The sequence below is a fragment of the Perna viridis genome, chromosome 1 (assembly GCF_037379345.1).
Source record: "Perna viridis isolate PV_CMFRI_1.1 ecotype Kerala chromosome 1, ASM3737934v1, whole genome shotgun sequence".
Taxonomy (NCBI): Eukaryota; Metazoa; Mollusca; class Bivalvia; order Mytilida; family Mytilidae; genus Perna; species Perna viridis.
In genome coordinates, this window is record NC_142445.1 from 18,778,041 (window position 1) to 18,800,430 (window position 22,390).

Here is a 22,390-nt window from a genome sequence, read left to right on the forward strand (position 1 = left end):
ATGTAAACGTATAGAAGGGTCCGAAAAATTCCCAACGATTTTACAACTGTCAAATATATATCATCTGTTAAAATGATGTTATGTTTTGAACGTGCTATAAAACGAATATGCCAACCACCGTTTGTAAAGGTGTACCACTACCTTTGCTTGAGATACATAGTTCATAAAAACATGTTGGACATTAGAAAAAAAAAATTTTGAAGCTTATAGTTTTTCTATTGCCTGGTCGATGCACTCTTCTAGCTTCTTGTGAGTTTGCTTGTAGAATCATAACTATAAACTAACAAACAAAAATAAAAAAAAATTAAAAAAAATACGGATGACTGTTTGGAATGGTACTACTTCTTTTTCCTTAATAAAAGAAAAAAGAACATATAAGGTGAAAGGCTACATTTTACTTTTGATGCGTTTTTCTGTCATGTGATATCCGGTTCTTATATACACTTCAACCGTCAATTGAAAGATGACAACAACAACAACAAAAAATACGTGTTTTTCGATGTTTCCACAACCTCTGCTCCAACGACCTTACTCGCACTTCAAAGTACGCGAGTTTTTGACTTTTCGTACAGTAATCATAGCGATTATAATATTTCTATAAATTACCAAAACAACTTCCTAATAATAACGGTTATTCCCGCAGAGTATCACAACAGAATGGGAAATCCCGTCATTAGTTTGTTTACTTTCGATTTCATATCAAATAATAAAATAGAGTCCCTTTTTACTAATAACTATGGTTAAGGATCAATTCTTTAAAGTTTCATGACATCAATGGATTTTAACGCCTTCTGTACCTACCTGGTATAATGGTACTTGTACACATGCGCAGTGATAACTTCCACTTTTTGATCGAGACACATGGAAGAAAGATTTCTGTGAAAAGTTCGGCAAAAATAAACCACTTTCAGTTGGCAATTTCCACAATCTACGTAAATTCATACAAAAATTGCTTGATTCATTATGCTTGTGTCACCGCATTGATTATTTTGATTATTTATATCAAAATACTAATTGGAATTTGAGTTTCATTTCATAATTCATCTTCAATTCATTTCGTCATTTCATTCATCATGACGTACTTTCATATATGACAAAGGACACAGCATGACGACATATAATAGATATGCCTATGACGATGGTTTCGCGCGATAATTGCACGAGCACTGCATGTCAATTTCACTGTTAGTGATATATAAACTTTCTTTTGTACAAACAAAATTTAGTCCACAAATTTATTCGGTCGATTAATGTCGCTGTTCAGGTATGTTTTGATAAATAGTTTCTTTTCATAGGAATTTAGATAAATTTGGTATATTATTCCTAAAACACTTTTATTCTAAAAGTACAATTATAGAGAACAATATTTATTTCAATATTGATTTGAATAATTTAATAAGAAGTAAATTTACATTTAAAAGTACGTTTCTTTTAATAATGCAAGATATTTTAAATTGTGCCGAAATTTCATAATTATTCATTTAATTTCAAACGTGATAATCTTTTATGAGATTTATAACGAAGATTTTATCGTAACGTTTATTGCCCCATCTGTCAAGTAGGTGCTATTGCTATTGATTTTTACAGGTTAATGTGTCCTGTGTGTCACAGATTGTATTTGTGAATCATTATTTCTTTCAGATAAATAAATATATTTGTTATTATATGGACTCGGCAGTTATATGGTCATTATATAATAATTGTGGACTTGATTTACTGCGACACTTGCAAGCGCAGTAACGATATTGATAAAGAGTAATCAAGGGAACCAAGGTTATAGCGGTAATCGAAAGAATGTAATCCAGGGACAAAGACCAGACATGGAAAACAGACATACACAACAAAGAACATAAAGTAACTAAAATCATACATACAAAGTAACAAAAGTAAATGAGCAACTCGGACTCTACTAAAAACTGGGAGCATGGACCAGATGTACCGGGAGGGTAGGCGTCCTCTGCTTTTCTAGAAACACCCGCCGAGTTGCTCATAAAAAGTCAAGTCCGGGGTAGACAACCGATGAAAGGAAAACTATGCCCCGTTGAATAAATCAGTTTTCATGGTGCAGATGGATACACCATAACGATCCACGAGTTCATGATGACGACCATAAAACTTTTGTAGTGAGGACTTCGATCTTGTAGCAACATAACCCTGTTCCAGAAGCCTATTTGTCAGAGTTATAGCGCGATACAAGTCTGCGTAGTTTCGGCAAGCTCTGGCATAACGTATGAGTTATGATATGAACACTCCATACGCAGGTGCTGAAGGGATGTTGCCACAGATGAAAGGAAAGTTAACAATTCTGAATGAAAAGTCATCATGTTTGTCGTAAAGTTTGGTCAATAGTTTTCCTTTACCATCGATTTCTAAGTGTAGGCTGACTTCACAGTGTCTGTAGTATCCTTTATCTCAAGTTCTTTTGGGTAGATGCGATCTATCAAATCCCCGAAATTAGGATTGTTCAAAGATAATACGTCATCTATAAAGCGGAAACTGAGATTGAAGGATCTAGCCAAACGATATTCTTTCTTTCTGAAAACTTGCATATCTGGTCCCATTTACACTATTAGATTCAGCTGAAATGTCGAATGTAAAAAAATAACACTTGTTACACACTCAAACACAAATTAGTTTGCTTAATTTGTCGTTTCTTGATTTATTTACACTTAACAATAATAATACTAAGTTAATTCTGATTCAGGTTTATGTAATACGTTTAAACAGATGTACGATTAATTAAGGCAGTTCATCGATTAGTGTTGATGCAGTTAAAATGGTCTCATAAACCATCCAAATAAAACCATGGCAAGATATGTAATTAATGGTTTGCAATTTGATTTCAAACTGCAATATTTTGGCCCGAGAATACCCACTGAATATAACTTAAAGCACTTTATTTGGAAAAAAAGCAACAGTCGCAAAGGAAAAAAATATGAAAAAGATAAATTGAGGATGTATATTAGGACCATATCTAGGTCCTTTTCCAACTTTCTGTGTATCTCCAATCGCTGTAATACCAAAAAGGTCGAGTACTGAATTCAGGCTTACTCATTATTTATTCTCCCCACCCCCCAATATAACTCTGTAAATGACTTCACAGATAAATAAGACTGTACGGTAAAATATTCTAGAACAGATGATGCGGTAACAATAATCCAAAATTTAGGTCCTAATTGTTTGCTAAGTGCGACTTCAAATATGCATTTCGGCTTCTTAGACTTTTCCCAAGTGATTTGACCGGATTTAAATGAATATTATTTTGATAGTTGTTTACCAATGGTGACTTACATAATCTTTTCTACTTTCGAAACCATTTCCATTGCATTACACTAGTTTTTCTTTAGGTACAATCTGATAATAAATGTAAATGTATTTTGCACACTCGATAACTTCTTGTTCTGTGGAAAGGAAGGAAAACAGCCATGATTTTCAACTCTTGATATATTTATTAATTGCTGTAAATATTTAGGATCCTTCTAACAGTTTACCCTACAAATAGGTCAGCCTTCTTGGGTATTGAATTTGATACAAATGAAATGGTTATACGACTACCCTTCGAAAAAAATCGATGAATAACGAAATGATATAATCTATTTTATTCATACAAAAAAAGTTTCATTTATACATTGAAAGAGCTTCAGTCTTTAAATGGAAAGGTCAACTTTGCATGTCAGGTTATTGCTTCATGGCGAACTTTTTGCAGAAGGCTCTTAAATTCCATCGCAATTTGAAAAAAAAACCTCATCATAAAGCAAAGGTTACAAATGATATGAAAGAGGATTTAAAAGTCTGGCCATATTTCCTTCAATATTCAATGGGACAAAAAGTGTAATGACTTACTAGGAAAATCGGTATTAGTGTGTCCGGAATCAAATATTTTGTTAAAAGGATAACACATTTTAGGTCATTTGAACTTAATCGACAGTTTATCGAGATTTGAGATTTGACTTTCAGAAATTCAGAAACATGTGCCCTCATACAGAAAGCAGTCCAACACATATCCCATACTATCTTTGGAAACTCTAAATGCAGAGAAACATAAACGATAATTACAATAGAATTATTTCCAAGTCTTAAACTATACACTAACCCGTATATAAATTATAAAAGTTTAAATTATAAAAATGTCCAAATAAATATTCCCTGGTCTATTTCCAGATATTGTCGAAGTATATTCAAAGGACAATTAACACTTTCGACAAAAAAGTGTTTATCTGAACGCATTCTCAACTATCAATTAAAATAATCATAAAATGTCTTGAAACTTAATCCCTAACTATTGTATATAACTATTTGCTATACATGTGTGTCGAAATAATCCATTAAATTGCTATGGTTACATATCTTCAGAAGTTTTATAAACTTTCAGGGGTCAATTCAGAAATCCGATAGCTAAGGTACGGACGCCGTATTGTAACTGCAAGAGTTTTCATTGGAATATTCAATTTGACTTCGAATGATAAACCAAATGTTTTTGAACACTTTTTGTTATGCTTACTGCGTTTAACTGAAATACGGACTTCCCTAAATGTTACATTTTTGTGGAAGCCGCATTGTCAGTATTTTGATACGTCGTGTTATAACTTAAAATATATGCATCGTTTTTTATTGTTTTACTAAAAGACTATACCATTAGTTCTACCGCAGTGTCATTCTGTGTCAAATGGTGGAGAATCCGGACAAAACAGATGCAGTCCAATCATTTCCGATACCTAAAAATATTACTGACGTTTAAGTTTTCTTAGGTTTATCCGAATATTACCGGAAACATGTAAAAGATTTCTCCAAGATTGCTGCACCGCTTAATTGATTATTAGCGGAAGGGGCGAAACTTATATGGGACACATCATGTCAATCGGACCTCGAAGAAATCAAACAGATTCTCACGTTACAATCTCCGAAACAGGGTTCCTTGTATTTCCTACGTCAAACAAACACAGAGACGAAGGAGCTACCAACCTCTGTTTCGGAGATTGCTCACGTTAACGCCCATTTTGGCTTATTAAGATTTTTCAAGATTATGATTAAGATTTTTTTTCATTAAGATTAAAAACCGTTCAGTCTATACACTGATGCCCCACAGATCGCCATAGTATACGTCCTTTGACAGAGGTCGAGAAACGGTGATCACAGACGGTGGTTGAGCCCTGAAAAAGACAACTGCATCTGCAGAGATCTGGTGTATTTGGCAAAAATAGAAGGCATAAAACAATACCACGTATATCTATAAAACCGCAAATTTACAGTTTTCACCGACCACCAAGCACTACAGCACTGGTAAAAACTGACAAATGAAGGAGTAAAGGAAGATTACCAAGATGGGCCATGCTGCTGCAAACCTACGATTTTTAATTGATATACAAAAACGGAATTACTCATGGAAACGCCGATGCATTGAGTAGACGACCGCACATACTAGCAGTAGCACCAAAAGAGCCTAGCCCTGCTACATGTAATAATACAACGGTACCAGAAGAGATCCTTGTGCGTCAGTCCATAGAATTACTCTTGATACCAGAAACCAGTTAACTGAACTGCAAGAAAAGGAAAAAGAATTTCAAAATTATTTACTACAATAGGAGCTTCCTGATGATACAAAACACGCCAGAAAGATAACAATAGAAACACAAGATTATATTATAGATAACGGAATTTATATCATATGTATTACCCAAAAGGAAAAGGTCGAGCTGACCGAATTGTTAGAAGACTGGCCGTATCTCAAGCTTTGGAGATGATCTTCTGAAATCTTACAATGTCCAATTCAATGGCACGGACATTATGGGAACATTTATACTGACGGATATACTCACTTATTGTCGATTCATTCTCGAAATATATGGAAGTTTTTTCCACTGAAATCAACATGTCCCACTAGAGTCGCTGATATATTTTTTAAACTGTGCATAAATCAATATTCCGCTCCAGACTCAATCCTGGTAGATCGCGGCCAAACTTTCCTGTCTAAAGTACTACAAGAGATATGCAAGAGATTTTGAAATCAAGAAAATCAACACCAGTAGTCTACAAACAAATAGCATTTGTTAACGTAATATCAAGACAATTGCAGAAAAACTGCGCATGTATATAAAAGGACGGCCAGTCCGACTGGCCCGATAAGCTTCCAGGTATTGCTAATGCAATGAACACTTCAATATGTACTTAATCAGTGCTCTTTAGTGCTTTCTACATCGTGTTCAATAACAAAGCAGGAACTTCGTCGATACTGTATTTACAGAACCCACAAATGTTGGCAGTGACGCAAAACAGTACATTGACAATAATTATCTAAAAGAAATACGTGAAATAGCTCAGAATAGTTACTCTTGAAGCGCAACACAAGTATAAAACGCAACATGAAAAAGGCCAAACCTCAGGCCTATAGAATGTGACAAAACATATGAAAGAAAATAAAAAAATACAAATAAAGCTGTCATGAAAACGTTGTGATAAATGGGATGGACCATACTACATTACGCCGAAAGAATAATCAAGGGAACCATGGTTATAGCGGTAATCAAAATAACGGCAACCAAACGTATAAGCTGCACCGATGTTCTGAAAACTTGCCACTGAAAGCACTGGTCAATGCAAATTGGTTTAAATCTATTTGCATTGACCGGTGCTTATTTATCTATTTTCATGAGGAACTTTTAGGGAGATGTATTTAATTTGCAATGTATTTTTTGCGTTCTATGCCTTTGTTTATTTGTTGCGCGCATGTAAATATGTAAATACTTATATAAATAACCATTCTCAAGTCGTTCGTTTTGTTTTAGCTTTCAATGATTTCTAATTATATAGCTCTACGTTTATTTTTTGCTTACTTTTATCTTAACTGATATCCGGTGTATCAGCTTGGCAAGATGTGGATAGTATATGTGCAATGCGTCATTTTTTTTTTTTTTTTTTTTTTTGGGGGGGGGGGGTTCATTATGTTTTCAGTGTGTTTTATATTCATTTAAATGCTCTAATTTTCCTTGTTTATATATGTAGAAGTATTTAATATAGAAAAGTTTTGCTATTGCTTAATATATAGAATATATAGAATACAATTTTAAGTAAAAACATTAGTACCTTCTCAATACCTCATAAGTTATGTTAGGTAAGATTATGTTCGAAGTAAAAAGTATTTTACCATTTACAGTACATTATTGAAGTTGCTTTATAATCTAATAATACTTACATATTTTGGGTACAATATATCGAACTACGAAAAAGAAAAATGTTCGAAAAATAAACTCAGAATAAAACAAAATGATAAGAAAAAAAAACAACGCATACAGTTCTCGTCCATTATTTTCCGCTGTTTTTTCACTAAATGTAAAGAAAGTTTTATTAGAACTGGGTTCTTTTGTTAAGCTCCTGTTTCTTCCAGGTGATTTCTTAAACCGAACACATGTCATATTATATAAATGATCTCATCAATCACTTTAGATAAAAACAAATGTCATAAAAAAATTATCAGAAAGTTCTTGGTGAGAACAATTGATTTCAAAGGAGATTTTTTTTCAATAATGTAGAACTAACTATTAAAATAAAATAAACTATAGTCCGAAATTAAAGACAAGCAATAAAGGTATATGAGCAACCCGGATTTCACTGCAAATAGAGAGCATGGACCAGGTCATCCGGTGGGGTAACCGACCGCTGCTCTACAACATAGTTCATAGAATAGTATCACCTCTAATTTTATGAAATTGGAGTCATTACTACGTTCGACTTTATTTCTTTAAAAGAAATAATTATACAATAAAATATCTTGTCTAAAAGTAAATGGTAATTTCTTCGAATTTAATAATTTATCAATTTCTTTGTATGCTATTGTGTCATAATCAGTAAGTCAGTGGTCACATCAGCACAAAGAACAATTTACAAAAAAATAATCATTACTCATTATTTTTAAGAATAAACTAAGTATATTTCAACCAAGGACTGATATCTAAAAAAAGAATTAGGTAAGAGACCCTTTGAGACGCATTTCCTTATACCCCTGATTCAGGAGTCTGTTACGCAGATATTTATGGCGTTCAAGGAAATAAGAGTAGTTAGTACTTGCTCTAGCGCAGCGAATCAATTGTAAAATATAGACACCACATGCAGAAGACGGTATATTGCAGCACAGGTAGGGAAAATTTATGATATTGAAATTAAAATCGTCTCTTTATCATAAATCTTAGTGCTGAGATGATTGTCAAATTCGAGATGTACGTACAAAATAGATGCTGTACATGCTGTTTCTCTAACCATTTACCAAAAGAAGGGTCGTTGATGGACAATACATCATCAACATATATGTGTACGTAGGAAAAAGTAGCAGTGATTATACATTTTATGCTTCCACATAGAGAAGATAGTGGAAAACCATAAATCCATAAATCTATTCTATCATCTAGATTATTTTCGTAACATAGTAGACCTATGATTTTCCAACTCTTTATACTACTACTCCCCATACACAATCGAAATCCAACTAAAAAGCATTTTACAGCGTAATTACTCAAAAAGACGGAACACTTAGATTCAAGTACGTAGTACTTGGTAGAGTGTCTTCATACTTTGTAAAAACGACTTCAAATCATCTTCTAAACATACCGAAACAGATGTTGTCAAAATGCTGGATTTTTTTTTTCAACAATATATTTGTCACAAATGAAGTGAACGTGGTTTTCAACAGAGGGTCGGTATTATTCCAATGGGAACAAATTATGCTTCGCTACTCACTGACTTATTTCTTCACTGCTATGAAGCTGACTTTATGGCTGAACTGATCTAAAAAAAAATCGTTCAGGCAGATCCTTTGATCTCAGTTTTTGCTATATAGATGACGTATTGTCTTTAAACAATCATAGTTTCGAGGGTTTTATACACCCCCCCTTTCCAAAGTACTTGGGATAAAGGACACTGCAGACACTATAAATTCAGTATTATATCATGTCCTACACTTAGAGATCAATGGAGGAGGAAAACTTGTGAAAAAACTTATACGACGTATATAAGTGTGATAACTTCTCATTCCGTATTATCAACTTTCAATTCACCTGTGTCACCATCCCTTCAGCACCTGCGTATGGAGTTCTTATATCACAACTCATATGTTATGCCAGAACTTGCCGAAACTACACGGATGTTTGTACCTTGCAAGACTTCTTACAATTAGATTTCTGAAACAAGGTTGCTATAAGATTAAAGTCATCACTACATATGTTTTATTGTCGTCAACAAGATATATCCATTTATTACATAGATAGCAGTGATTTACTGAATGTTCCCAGTGTAATTTTTTCGATAATTCACACTATGAAATAAATTCAGCAATTTCACTCTCGCGCTTTCTCTCGCCAAAACGTCACAACACGAATATCAATCCGCCATTCACAAAATTTTAAATTTATGTAAAAAATAACAATGAATAATGGAGGAAATCTATATAATAAATAGGATAATCAATTGGTTATCGCGAATAACCAAAATATGATCACTCGTGCCAAGAACGCATCAAGATTTAACTCTTGCGCGGAATAAGTTCCGCACATTCGTTAAATCTAGGCGTTCTTCGGCACTCGTGATAATATTTTGGTTATTCTCTCTTTCCAATTAATTATCTTATTATTAGGTCTCAGTATCGAATTAATTTTCCCATAGACTTCTATAGTGAAGTGCATATTTTTAGGATTTTTTAAAAGATATGTAAATTGATTCAATAAAACTTTCACTTATGTAGCATTTCTAAGGACATGTGAAAAAATAATTTCCCGCAAAGAAAATAGGGTGAGTCCACGAAGATTGGACAGAAAAGTAGTCTTGAACTATAAATAGCCATTTTCCCTACTTTCACTTTCGTTTTGCACTCACCAAACCAACCTTTTCAGTGGAACATTTTTATGATATTATGTTAGATTTTCTTTTAAAAAAGTTCTTCATCTTACAGTGAGATGTTTGCTCTATTTTTTTAAGTCATTGTTCATGTCTTTTGACAAAACATTAGTTTGTAGAGAGGCAAAAAGAAAATGCACTATATTTTTATAGCATCCATGTTTTGACGTACACCCACTTAGGGATATGCAATACGATACTGGTACCATTACACCTTGAGACCGATTTGTTTATCGTGTCATAGTTTACCTTTCATCTTTTGTTTACCCCAGACACGACATTTTATGAGCAACTAGGCGGGTGCTTCCAGAAAAGCAACGGATACTAACCATACTGGTGCACCTGGTCCATGCTCCCAATTTTTTGTGGAGTACGGGTAGGTTATTTACTTTCGTTTCTTTGTATGTGTTATTTTGGTTATTCCATGTTCTTTTTTGTGTGTGTCTTTTTTCTGTCTAGTCTTTATTTTTGGAATATATTGCTTTGATTTCCTCTTGTCTTGACTCTTGGTTCCATCGATTACTTTTCAATAAATACCTCAATTTACCGAAAGAACAAATAAAATATATAAACCCCATGCAAGGAACACAATGATTCATTTTGTTCATTGTCCGATGAATTGTCCAAAACATTCCATGTATTCTTCAGAGACGTCTATGCCATGGAATAATACACAGACAGTCGAGATATCATTCCTTCATTCCTAGACCATGTTTATTGTAAGAACAATTATAAACAAGAAAAAAAAATGCAATATTTACCTTGTACTCGCACCTTTTGATCAACGACCTTGAAAATAAATGTTCAACATCTTAGTAGACTATCTATGTACTATATTTGATCAATAGCATAGTAGGTTGACTCTAGAGAGCCAACATGCATACAGATACAATTAGAAAATAGTGGAGGAGTAGAGAAATAGCGGATAAGAGAATAGTTCCACAGTACGTAACGAAAGTACGGACACCTCATCATCATATGCCCCCTTTTTGCAAGCAGGGAATGCGTATATTGACTAACTTCATACTAATTACTAATTCATACTTATCTGTCCAAAGAAGGGTAAAAATATAATGAGCTCATCGCCATTGAATCAATTACTCGTTGTTATTCTTTGAAGTTGTAAAATCATTAAAACGTAAATTTAGATTTGGGTTTTATCTTATTGTTGATGTGATACGTGCAGAATTCTCTTTTGAAACATTAAGTGGTGTGTTTTTATTGAACCGTTTACGTCAAGGAACAGAGGTCTTCTAAATTTTTATTGGAATTCTACAATCACTAAGTAACTCTTCATCATGAAGTTATTCGTTTATCAATTAAAATGCTCTCAGGGTACATGAATATTGTTTTAGCTTATTGATTTTAGATCATTATATTCATTGCAAGCTCTTCCTATAAGAAACTTCATGTAGAATGAATTATTTCCGACCTAATAAGTCTGAATATCTCTTTGCAAACTAAGATCTTCTTTATTTCGTCTTGGTGGTCATTAGTAGAACGGTCTTTTTTTCAATATGTTCATTACTTTGATTGAATTATTGTTGTTATGTTTTTTAGAGTTAGATGAGAAAAATTGATAACTACGGCAAATCAGTCTGTATCTCCTCATTGTTATCAATAAGAAGCATCCGATCTTACAGTATTCCCGGCAGCAAACATTTCTAGATAATATTGTGAATGATTGAGAATTTAAATTTCTAATATGTTTTCTATATTGATATTAGACAATTTAATTGGTATTTACGTCAACGTATCAAAAGAAAAGAGCAACAAATAATAAAATTCACTATGTTCATTTAAACTTTAATTTGATGCATAGCTATGGTCCATAACAAACGTTCTAAAAGGCATATATTATACATTGTATACATATTTGATATCCACATCCTGTAGGTTTGGGTTTTAAAGTTTAAAAATTAGCAATTACAAAAACTATGAAACATTAATTCAAACAAAATCAATCATGGTAATACTATTAATGTAACTAACTTATTCAAATCAAGTAAATGAAATTTAAGCAAACAATAATCCCAAGAGTGACCGCAGGATGCATGGTAGCACTTATACGGTTATTTTCTTTTCATTTTGCACATACAAGGGTGTCTGATGTATTTTTTTCTCTGAAAATACACAAGCTACAAAAATGACAGAAAAATGGGACAAGCCTAAATGAAGGACCATTCAAGGATAGAATAACCTTATAATCCATAAAGCATTGCATATAATAAATATGACAAGACCTTCTGGTCAAGTAATTTTAAAAATAAACAGAATTTTATGATGTTGTGTCTAGACTGTTAAATTGATTTACAGGCGTAATATTTTATCAACATATTTTAATAAGTAGTTGGTAGTTTAGTCTAAATCGACCGGTTTACACATCTTTAATGTATGTGTCAATAATATATGTGCAAAATCTGGTTATGTTCTACATAAGCTTGTTGTAGTTTTCAAATGAACAAAAGCTTTTAAGATATTAAGTGTCCCTGTAAACATTGTGTCTTAATCTGAATAATTCAGTTAAAAACCAACCCGGTCACTGATATTGGTCGTCACTCTATATTCGAATGATTATTTTCCCAGTCTCCGCAATAAATATAACAGTTTATGTTGATATTTTTCAAGCTCTTCCGCAGACCTCATAACCACTTTCCAATGGACTGCTTATTGGTAATGCTATCCAATAGGAATGCGCGAAACTTTTCAGATGACCTCTGCTAAGCATAAAGGTGTTGGGATAAGTACAGAGAGTGACAGAAGTGTTAAAGATTTGAATTGAGAATATACCCATGCAAAAGCAATAGGCGTTACTAAAGCAAAATAATCGAAAATATTGTCGAAACAGGAAATGTGTCAAAGAGACAGTGCCAAAAAATAAAAACAGTCAAAAGCAGTCTTTGGGCCTTCAATAACGGTGAGAAGTTCCCCACGCTCAGTCTGCCTTCGACCTCAAATGACAAATACACCTACTAAGCGAAATAATGGCATCATACGCAAAAATTCAAAATCTTCCAAGATAATGAAGAATAGATTTTTCTGTTTTGGATGTAGCGGTACTACTATCGAATTCAGAATGTAGTAGGTCTTGTATTAGAATTTAACACAAGTACGATATCAAGGTTTTATGCTGTTTTATTGCCCAGATACACACACTGCCTGAATCTTACATAACTGACACTTAATTTCGAAATGTAATATGTATGTGCCGACACATCAATACGAAAACCAACACAGCATAAATTTTATGTAAATGCTTATTGAAGAATTTGAATAAAACAGCTAAAAAGCATTTTAACATTTCTTATCTGTTTGTTGTAATCGGGTGTTAAGGTTTAAGATATAGTTTAAATATCCACAACTTGAACTTTTCAATTCAATATTTCATAAAAATGAATAATGGTGTTTTTTCTTATATATGATATAGTGTTATCTCATTAATAACAACATTCTAAAGGACTATTGTATAGGCAGAGTGTCTCTCGTCATCCGGTATTCAAAGAGTTCTTTGTTGGTTTTTAAAATCGGTTTTCAATGAATGACTATTAATTTTAAATTGCTCTCTAATAACACTGTGACTTTCATTGTATTTTGAATAGTTTTTAATGAAATTTGTTGCCAATAACTTTAAACAATTAGTATACACGGTTATCAACCGAACGGGTTCTTTAAAATATTGATGAGTGTGGACTAAAAGGGAGTTGTTATGATTATTGGTAAATCAATATATGATATATACACCATAAATGGTCTAACTCATGCATGCAGTGGAGCTACCTGGTGTAGAGTTTCGCTTTTTTTTTGTTCTTGAACAAAATGGAAATTAAATGTCAGTCGTTAAGGATCTAAACATCTTCTTATTTGAATCTGTATAGGATTTATGAAACTATGACTTAAATGGAATCGGCTTAAATATTTAAATTAATAATTTTTGCATTGTGGTCATACAGTAAAGGGATAAGCGTTTACATTCATTGGACTACAATTATAAATGTGAATATAGAAAGAATGTTGATGACTGTTCGGATGTTTCGGTGGCTGTTCGAATAAATGAATTTTTATTGAAGAAATATGGAGGAAGAAGAAATTATTCCTAAAAAACGGAGAGTGATATACGATGAACATTCGAACAAGTTTTACCCCGAAACTTATATGGAGTCCCTCCATCGTCAGTGCTTTTATCGTGCCAAAATGGCAGACGTTCAGAACCGAGGTGTCGAAGCGAAGTTGACGTTTGTAAACAAGAAAGTGGAAACTGAAAAAGGCTTGTTTTTAATGAAGAATGAAAAGGAAGTGATTGTTCACAAGGGAAACCTTAAAGACCACAAGGCTTACATCAAAGTACTAGAACAAATATTGAAAGAAAAGCCGTTTCCAGATTTCGGAGGGAAATATGGCCGATATGGACTTGGATGCAGTAAAAGTGACTTAGAACCATTGATACAACATCAGCGTCATGAAATGATGCCGGAAGTTATACGGAAACGACAAGCTGAACTTCTGTTAAGTCGGCGAAAAAAAATGGAAGTTATAGATCCGAGAATTTCAACCTCAGCTCTCCTTGAACGTGTAGCTAAAAGAAGAAAGGTCAAACAGTCTGAGACACCTAGCCCGGAAACAAGAACACCAAGCCCACAAGAATGGCGGGCAACAGATAGCAAAACTCCCAAATTGATTCTTCCACCTATAACTGTGTCGAAATCTCGCGAGGGTGTACTTTCTAGACATTCTGTTATAGCACAATCCCCGATAGAACATATAGAAACCACCCAACACTCAAATATTTTCCTTACTGAGAATGAATAGTAACTTATTAATTCTTTATTTTTGTGTGCTTCTGTCGACGTTGACTATGATATAAGGATCAGAGAGATTAAAGAATATCTCCATGCTGAGATTTTATGAAGAAGTGAAACATTTATTGCTTACTGGGAAGTCATTCAGTGAATAACATTTTGGATCAAATTTCAGTTTTAAATGGTAGGTTTGAAAAATGTCAACTGTAGTAGATGAAACAACAAAACAACAGTTGTATTTTGAACTTCCCAAATCTTGAAACTTGGGACTTTTATCAAATATGTAATGCTTTACATCATCTTAAAATGAAATTATTTAAGGAGAACTATTTTAAACCATGCCTTTTAGTCTATAAAAACTTCTACACACTTAATATTCTAGCATTAGGATGATGCAGTTGATGAGGCCATACTATCTGCACTTGGAGTATATGCCACATTAGTATCATTTTTCGTGTAATTATTTTCGGTTTAACATCACGGGAAGTTGGGTTAAAACCTGTCGGTGCAGTGCATGCCTTACTCTTTGGGATCAGCTTTACATTTAAGGTGGAATTGTGCCCACTCAAGGTATTTTAAATCCTTTTTTTCTGGGGTCGTTGTAAATTCCTCTGACATCTCTGTTTTACAATATTAATTTCAATTATCATCAAGATGTCTCGAAGTTGTAGTACTCCTCAACAATGCTTTACAATCATTCTCTCCAAATAATGATAGTGCAATAGTAGTACATTTATTAGCTGTACAACTATAATACTTTCTTTCAATATTTCATAGAATTACAAGTGTCATCTATTTGTTTTGTCAAAGTCAACATGACACAACTAAAACTTCTGTGTTGCAACATGCTTGATCGAATGAGTGAAAGCAGAGAAGTAGGAGAAATGTTCGTGAAAACAACCATGACTGTAATTGACTGATCAAAAACATAATACAGATTAACTGGCATTCGTATAAGGGAACTTCTGTTTTTTTTTAATTTATATAAGTTATGAAATTCCAGTGTATAGTTGACAGAAAAAAACATTTAAAATTCAGGAAGTACACCCGTTCAGCCTTAGACAAGCAAACACTTTACATCTAATTAGCTCCGGTCTCAACAAGAAAACATTTCAAAGGTGCTTGTAAACTTATAAAATGGACGTGTAAAATGTTTGCTTTTCTGAGTCTGAAGGAGGTTGCTCTCTAATTTTATTTTTTTCTGGTGTATATATAACAGATCCTAAGCTTGATTGAATGGCTTAAATGACATTTTTCTTTGATCTACGAAAAGGAATAACATTTAAGGAATGTTTGAGTTTCTATAAATTATACTTTCAATCTGAACTGATTGCCTTCATACGAAGGTGAGTGCTTTAAGAGAATTAAAGAATTTTTATTATATAGTTATTTTATTTATACTGGTAAATTTGAGTAAACTTAGGTCGACTTGTGTGATTATAGACTTTGGTCAGGAATTAATCCAACCTTTTGTCAACACCCTGTTCAATAATTGTGTCAAAGTTTGACCTTAGGATCAAACAATTGACGTATACATGTACTTACTACATTATAACACTCGTGCTTGAATTTATGAAATCCTCTTAAGGATAAGCACTAACACCAAGTTTTTTTCATTGTTCCCCAGGCCAATGAAAATCCTTAATTAGGAAATTTCACACACAGAACATACTTTTCATCATTATTAATATTATTGATTGATGAGGCACACAAAGATTCAATGCAGAAGGGGTGTTTGAAATTAACCTAGATACTAATGATTGTTTGAATTTTTAAGCACATCTCAATTTGAAAACGGTCACTGACAACAAAATTTCACAAGCACGTGTACAGAAAAGTTTATTTTGATTGATACAGCTATGAAGTTTGCCCGATCATTTACATTAAGTTGACATTTTACTGTTAGGGCCTAACTGTGAATACTTGCAGTATTTTCTCTGTTTTTCAATGATAATTTTTTCCTAGCATGATTATCCTCTTCAAGCGTGTTATTACTAAACGAAAAGAGTAAGTAACACGAAAAGAAGCTTTATTTTAGACAATATCCATGGAGTTTATTATGGGTATCTGTAAGAACCATGTCAATATTAGTACGACTAACTTCAATCTGTGTTTTTTCTAGTATTATTTTAATTAAATGAGAAATGTACAAAAGAATGTGTTTAGAAATTATCTAAATAGGTATAAAATAATAATATACTTAATATCTACATGGTTCAAAACTGAGTAAACGAACTGCTTCAAATACCACTTTATCGTCAAGTACACACATGAAGGGAGTTAGGCTCGTTAAGGACACATAAAGAGATGTATCGAGGATCAACAAAATCGTATAGCCCACAATGGGACCATGGAAAGAACATTTAATAAATTATTTACAAGTGCAAATTCATGCTAATTTAACGATTGGTGCTTAATATAGATTTATCTTTTCATCTGAGCAGTGCCATTTATTATTTATTGTTAGAATACTAAAAAGTACTTGTTTTATCTTTTTAAATTTTTACAAATGGTACTCGAAATAGAAGGCAAACCTTAACAACTCCCAATGGTTACACTTCAGATTTTCAATAGGATTTCTTTGGACGTTATATAACAGGTATGACATTGTGTCAAAATGAAGTGTTATTGATAAATAAGTTTGAGCTTGTCATTAAATTTGCTTGTCATGTTCTTTCTATTCTCTATGTTTCATTAATAGATCGAGAATATGACACACAGGTCACTAGGCACAGTAAAAGTTTCGGTATCTTATAGACGGTGTTAAAGTATGCACAACCTAAAACTAAGACTTCTTCTGATCCAAGTAGCATGGATAAATCCTGAAAAATATTAATGTTTACTTGTAGTTTGTCTTTAAAAATATTCATTTTATATTACTAAGCTCAAGCAAGCGAACAATAAGCCGGCGAACAATAAGCCCGATCAAGATAGCGAACAATAAGAAAGCGCGGGACAACTCTAATATCTAAAAACCATAAAACATAACAAACTCACAACGGACTAGGCCATTTTATTTCATATTATTTATGTATTATTGGATAATTTCGTGATGAAATTTTCGACACTTTTGTGTTTATGCACGTACTTCTAATACATTCCAAACTGCTTTATTGAAACTGAGATTGAACACTTTTAAAATAAAATTTTGAATGCTAATTAACTTTGGACCCTGGTTTAGGGCCCGATTTGTAAATCTCTGGATCTGACATTGATAACTCTGTCAACTTTAATTATACAACTTAATTCACTTACATAAGACAGAATAATGTTAAATAAAAAAATCCCCTTCTATATATATGTAGATACAAAAATAAATTAAATTCCTTTTTTGTAAAAACACACAAACAAAAACATACAAACAAACAAAAAAGAAAACAAAAACAAATGAAATAAAAACAAATAATGACCCACCACTTTTCTATAAATAGTTGATTCGTAATCAGAATGAGAAAAATAATGTGTTAGGGGATCCTGGTTTTGGGGGGACGATCCATATACACATCCTAGAAATTTGATGGTTAACTAACCAATATATAACTCAGCCCTTAATTGTCTGTAGAAATGTTTTTTTGGCCGAGTTATCTGGGGCGCTGGACTTTGTGCAGGCGGTGTTGCCACAGATGTCACAGCGGTACGAATTCGAATCCCGCGGTGGGAACGACTAAACATTTCCATCGCAAATTTGGCAGTTCTAACATCCTTGGGAATTCTTCAGATCCTTCTTTAAGTTACCGTTATCTTCCCTGTATCAAATTGATCCGATGGAGCAGTGTATATATGAAAGCATGCATGGAGTAGGTGAAAAAAAACACAAACATTTTCTTACTCAGTACACCTTAACCTACACAAGATATTGTGGTTTCTATGGTGAAAATGCTATTTTTTTTTCAGATGTAGGGTTCTTGAACACTTGCCATAAGGAGAAGGGGACTTTTTAAGTTGTGTATGTCTAGTGATTTTTCGAAAGTTCTATTAGTATGGAATTAAAAAATGCCAGATTTATTAAAATTGAACATGGGATATTGATTCTAGAGCAAATCTAATACTTGGTCTGCTCCCCTAGATTGGGGATAATTCTGCCTTGTGTTCTGCTACATGCATTCATGTAATGAAAAGGCTGTATACATGACAAAAATGAGAAAACACATTAAGACACAGATTTTTTCACACTATGGGCACTGAAAAAGTATTTATTTGATGTTTTTATCTCATCATTGGTTTTCATACCCCCAAAAATAGCATATGACGATGAAATTATTGAAAATCATGGAGTTTTCCCAAAACATAAGACTGGGTACTAAAAGGCTTGTTTTGACTTTCTTTTCTGAATTGCAATACTTATTTGCACAGAAAAAGTTTGTTCGGTTATCCATTTTATTTATCATAAGATAAAGAAGTAACATTTTTTACTTAAACGTGGTTAGAATAGCACATATCACAAGAGGATACAAGATTATCCTTTATGACGTCGCATTTGAAATGATGAAAATTCAGAAAATTTGGTTGCTAAGGACTTATTTGAACTAAACAATTAAATTTCTTAACACAAACTACATTTTCTTACTCAGTATACCTTAACGTACACAAGAAGTTGTGGTTTCTATAGTGAAAATCCTATTTTTTCAGATGTAGGGCTCCTGAAAACTTGCCATAAGGTAGTACAATACAGTTAGGTCATTTCTGAAAATTTGGTCTCATTTTGTTGAAACAAAGCTGTTTGAGGCAGTCCACACAGAAATTTCTAGTGTTTTGTCATAAAAAAGTGCATATTTTTTAAATCCTTGGTGTGTGGAGGTTCAAGTCATTTATAAGTAATTTAGTGATTATTCTTATAAAATCCAGTGCCATGGTAACATACTGAAAAAAATATTACTGAGTTTTAGTACAAGGGGTGCCTTTCCAAAAATGACAGCCAAATACTATGTTTTATAAAATATCAGGCACTTAGACACTACCACAGGATGAAAGCATGCATGGAGTAGGTGGGAAAAGGTAAAAATAATAAGACCCTTTTCAATTCATTCTCTCACAGTTTTAGTCCCAAAAGTTCGTGCGAAATAAGGTATTTTGAAAATCAGCCATCTGATGCTGAGGAGAGAACCTAACACAGCAGGGGACTGAAACGTTCCGGATACCATTTTTCCTTTAAATTACACCTGTTTACCATTACATATATTACATCTGTCTATGTGTAAATGCCTATCTACATTTAAATAATATATCCACCAAATTTCAACTTTTAATTTTAAGTTTTACAAAATTTGACGGGGGTAACTTGATGTGCGAAACAGTGCGCCTTAATGTAACTGTATATTGCACCCTAAATGTCCCCTTAATTGTATTTTGCGATATTTTGGAATTTTGATTTGTTGTCGATGGACTGTAAATCATCTCCGGAGTGATGTTCCCGTTTGTCCAATATAATTTTCCCCGAACCACTGCAAGTTACAATGTACAAAAGATTTTCTGAGGTACACGTAAAACTGTTCTTTGTATTAAATACATCTCCTGATTTAAATGTAAAAGATTTACCTTCTAAAATGTAGGCACGGATACCACACCTTGGATGTTTGCATTTTTGAACTTTAGTTTCCGATATGCTGATATCAAATCTTGCCGATGTTAGTAGTTTCTTTAACGATTTTGGTGTCTCTTACTTTTAATTATCTTAAATTTGTTTAAAATATTGTTCATCCGTTGATCTTGCATTAATATTGGTAAATTTGCATGAATTATATTAAAAAATTCAGCATTCCGCGGGTTGTACTTTGAGACATATGGGATGCTATCTTTGTCTTTACATATATTTTTCGTCCTCCGTAGATCTTCAATTTTAATATCCAATGCTTTATATATATATATATTACCATCTTTTGGTGATGTTAAACATATTTAGACGTTTATTTAATTCAATGTTATATTTTGCATCGTTTTTAACGATCCATCACCTTTTATTAGCCCACGAATGATCTCTCGTAGGCAGTAAAATATTCGAAGACTCAATTGAACTTTATATGTTCCATATAAAACACATGCACCGAAACGAAGCACAGGAAAACAAGCCAGACCACACAAACATAAGGTTTCAGGCCCGTTGGTGAAAACCCCCTTTTCTTGGCTGTTCTAGAAACTCTCACTGATTTGCGGATGTTATCTGATGGACACAAAACGTAGTATCTTAATTTCGTGTTTTTAATTATAACCTTTATTTTTAAGAAGTGTCATCGTTCTGGTACCGTGGATTTTATTACTTTTGTCGTCGGAGATTTTCAGAGTATACTTAAAGCTGTATTTGCACTTGTTGAAGGAAGTTTGGTGATCTCTGAAAGTATTTAGTAATGTTGTATTTAGGTTATACGCTGGTGTATTTGTTGTACTCCACCATATCCATTCGTTTTCTATCATATTTCACTGAAAAAAAAAGAAACAGATCAAACTCAGAAAATAATTTTCTTAGTGGTGTAAAAAATCAAAAAAGAAACTTACAACAAAAACAAGCAAACAAACGAAAAAATAAAAACAAAACAAAAAAAAAAAACAAAACAAAATAAGACAGAAAAATAAGAGTAAAGTAGGCACTATTTAGGGATTGATAAATACGGTTGAACAATTTTTTTTGTACTCCGTTACATTTGGAGCAGGAGATTGATTGGTCATTTCCGTTGACTTTGGGAAAGCTTTCGAAAGGGTTTATTGAAGAGTACCGTATGAAAAATTGTGCAAGAAAATTATGGCATACCAGACGAACTGGTCGGGTGATTAAGATAAACTACAAAAAATCAACTGTTGGTGACAGGATTTGGCAGCAAATCGGAAGTAAGTAACGCAAGGACGTAACATATCAGACTTTCTGTTCCTCCTCTTTAAAAAGTGACCACAGCAGATGAAATGGAAGATCACAGCAAGATTAATAGGATAATTTATTGGAAAGATTGAATAATCAAAATATTATCACGAGTGCCGAAGAACACTTGGATTTAACGGGTACGCGGAACTTGTTAAAACACTGCTATCTATATAATAATAGATGATCTCGACTTGACACACGACGCCGTTCTACTCTCAAGCACAAACAAATCAGACGCAAAAGAAAGTCAACAATTTGAACAACCACGTAACACCGAATTAATGCGGCACGTTGAGTTTTGTCTACCTATGTATACTCACGGCGTAAATCTGAAGGCATACACATTAGACTTGGACATCCAAGAACATGTACATTTTTTTTACAAATTAAGTAGGATATTCTTTAATCTAACGTAGTATCTTTTTTAAACAGTTGCACCGAAAACAGCTTCGCGGAATTATAATGGCCACTGCTCATGCCTTGTGATTTTCCCCACATCCTGTATTGCAGAGCCTATCATCTAGCGAAATGGAAAATCCAAAAGCGGTTTTATGTATGCGGAGAAAATTGTGGCTTAACAGGATGTGAGGTATTTCAGTAGGCATGAGCACAACTCATCAGTCACAAATCCAAGAATGTGATTCAGGTGTATTGTACTAATTTGAATATCGAGGCGATGTAAAAGGCAGAGCAGAGTGTAGCTTTGAAATATCGTATATATCGTCTGCGTAGGTGAATTTACAATAACGGATAATAAACTCTTTTAACAAGTTAAAGTTTAAAGCAATTCTGAACGCCTTCAAACATATCATTGACTCAGATTTGTTTTAGTATTAATGCAACTGTACACACGTTTCTGCGGAAA

General features: G+C 33.1%; 1 protein-coding gene and 1 long non-coding RNA gene across 2 annotated transcripts; one reads left to right on the forward strand and one right to left on the reverse strand.

Annotated features, from left to right (window-relative positions):
• Nucleotides 1-3,674: 3,674 nt before the first annotated feature.
• LOC148627591 (uncharacterized) lies at nucleotides 3,675-10,990 on the reverse strand. Its single transcript, XR_015919319.1, has 5 exons — nucleotides 10,924-10,990; nucleotides 10,641-10,668; nucleotides 7,190-7,213; nucleotides 5,817-5,975; nucleotides 3,675-5,537 (listed from the first exon to the last, which is right to left on the reverse strand). It is a non-coding gene; the product is annotated as an uncharacterized LOC148627591 (long non-coding RNA).
• Nucleotides 10,991-13,331: 2,341 nt separating this feature from the next.
• Nucleotides 13,332-16,056, forward strand: LOC148627592 (uncharacterized). Its single transcript, XM_088575532.1, has one exon. It carries the CDS (start codon nucleotides 13,951-13,953, stop codon nucleotides 14,683-14,685), a length of 735 nt encoding a protein of 244 aa, XP_088431658.1. The 5' UTR covers nucleotides 13,332-13,950; the 3' UTR covers nucleotides 14,686-16,056.
• Nucleotides 16,057-22,390: the final 6,334 nt, after the last annotated feature.

Excerpts from the sequence above, each read along its gene's own strand:
- LOC148627592 (XM_088575532.1), top strand. The coding sequence starts at position 13,951 with ATGGAGGAAGAAGAAATTATTCCTAAAAAACGGAGAGTGATATACGAT.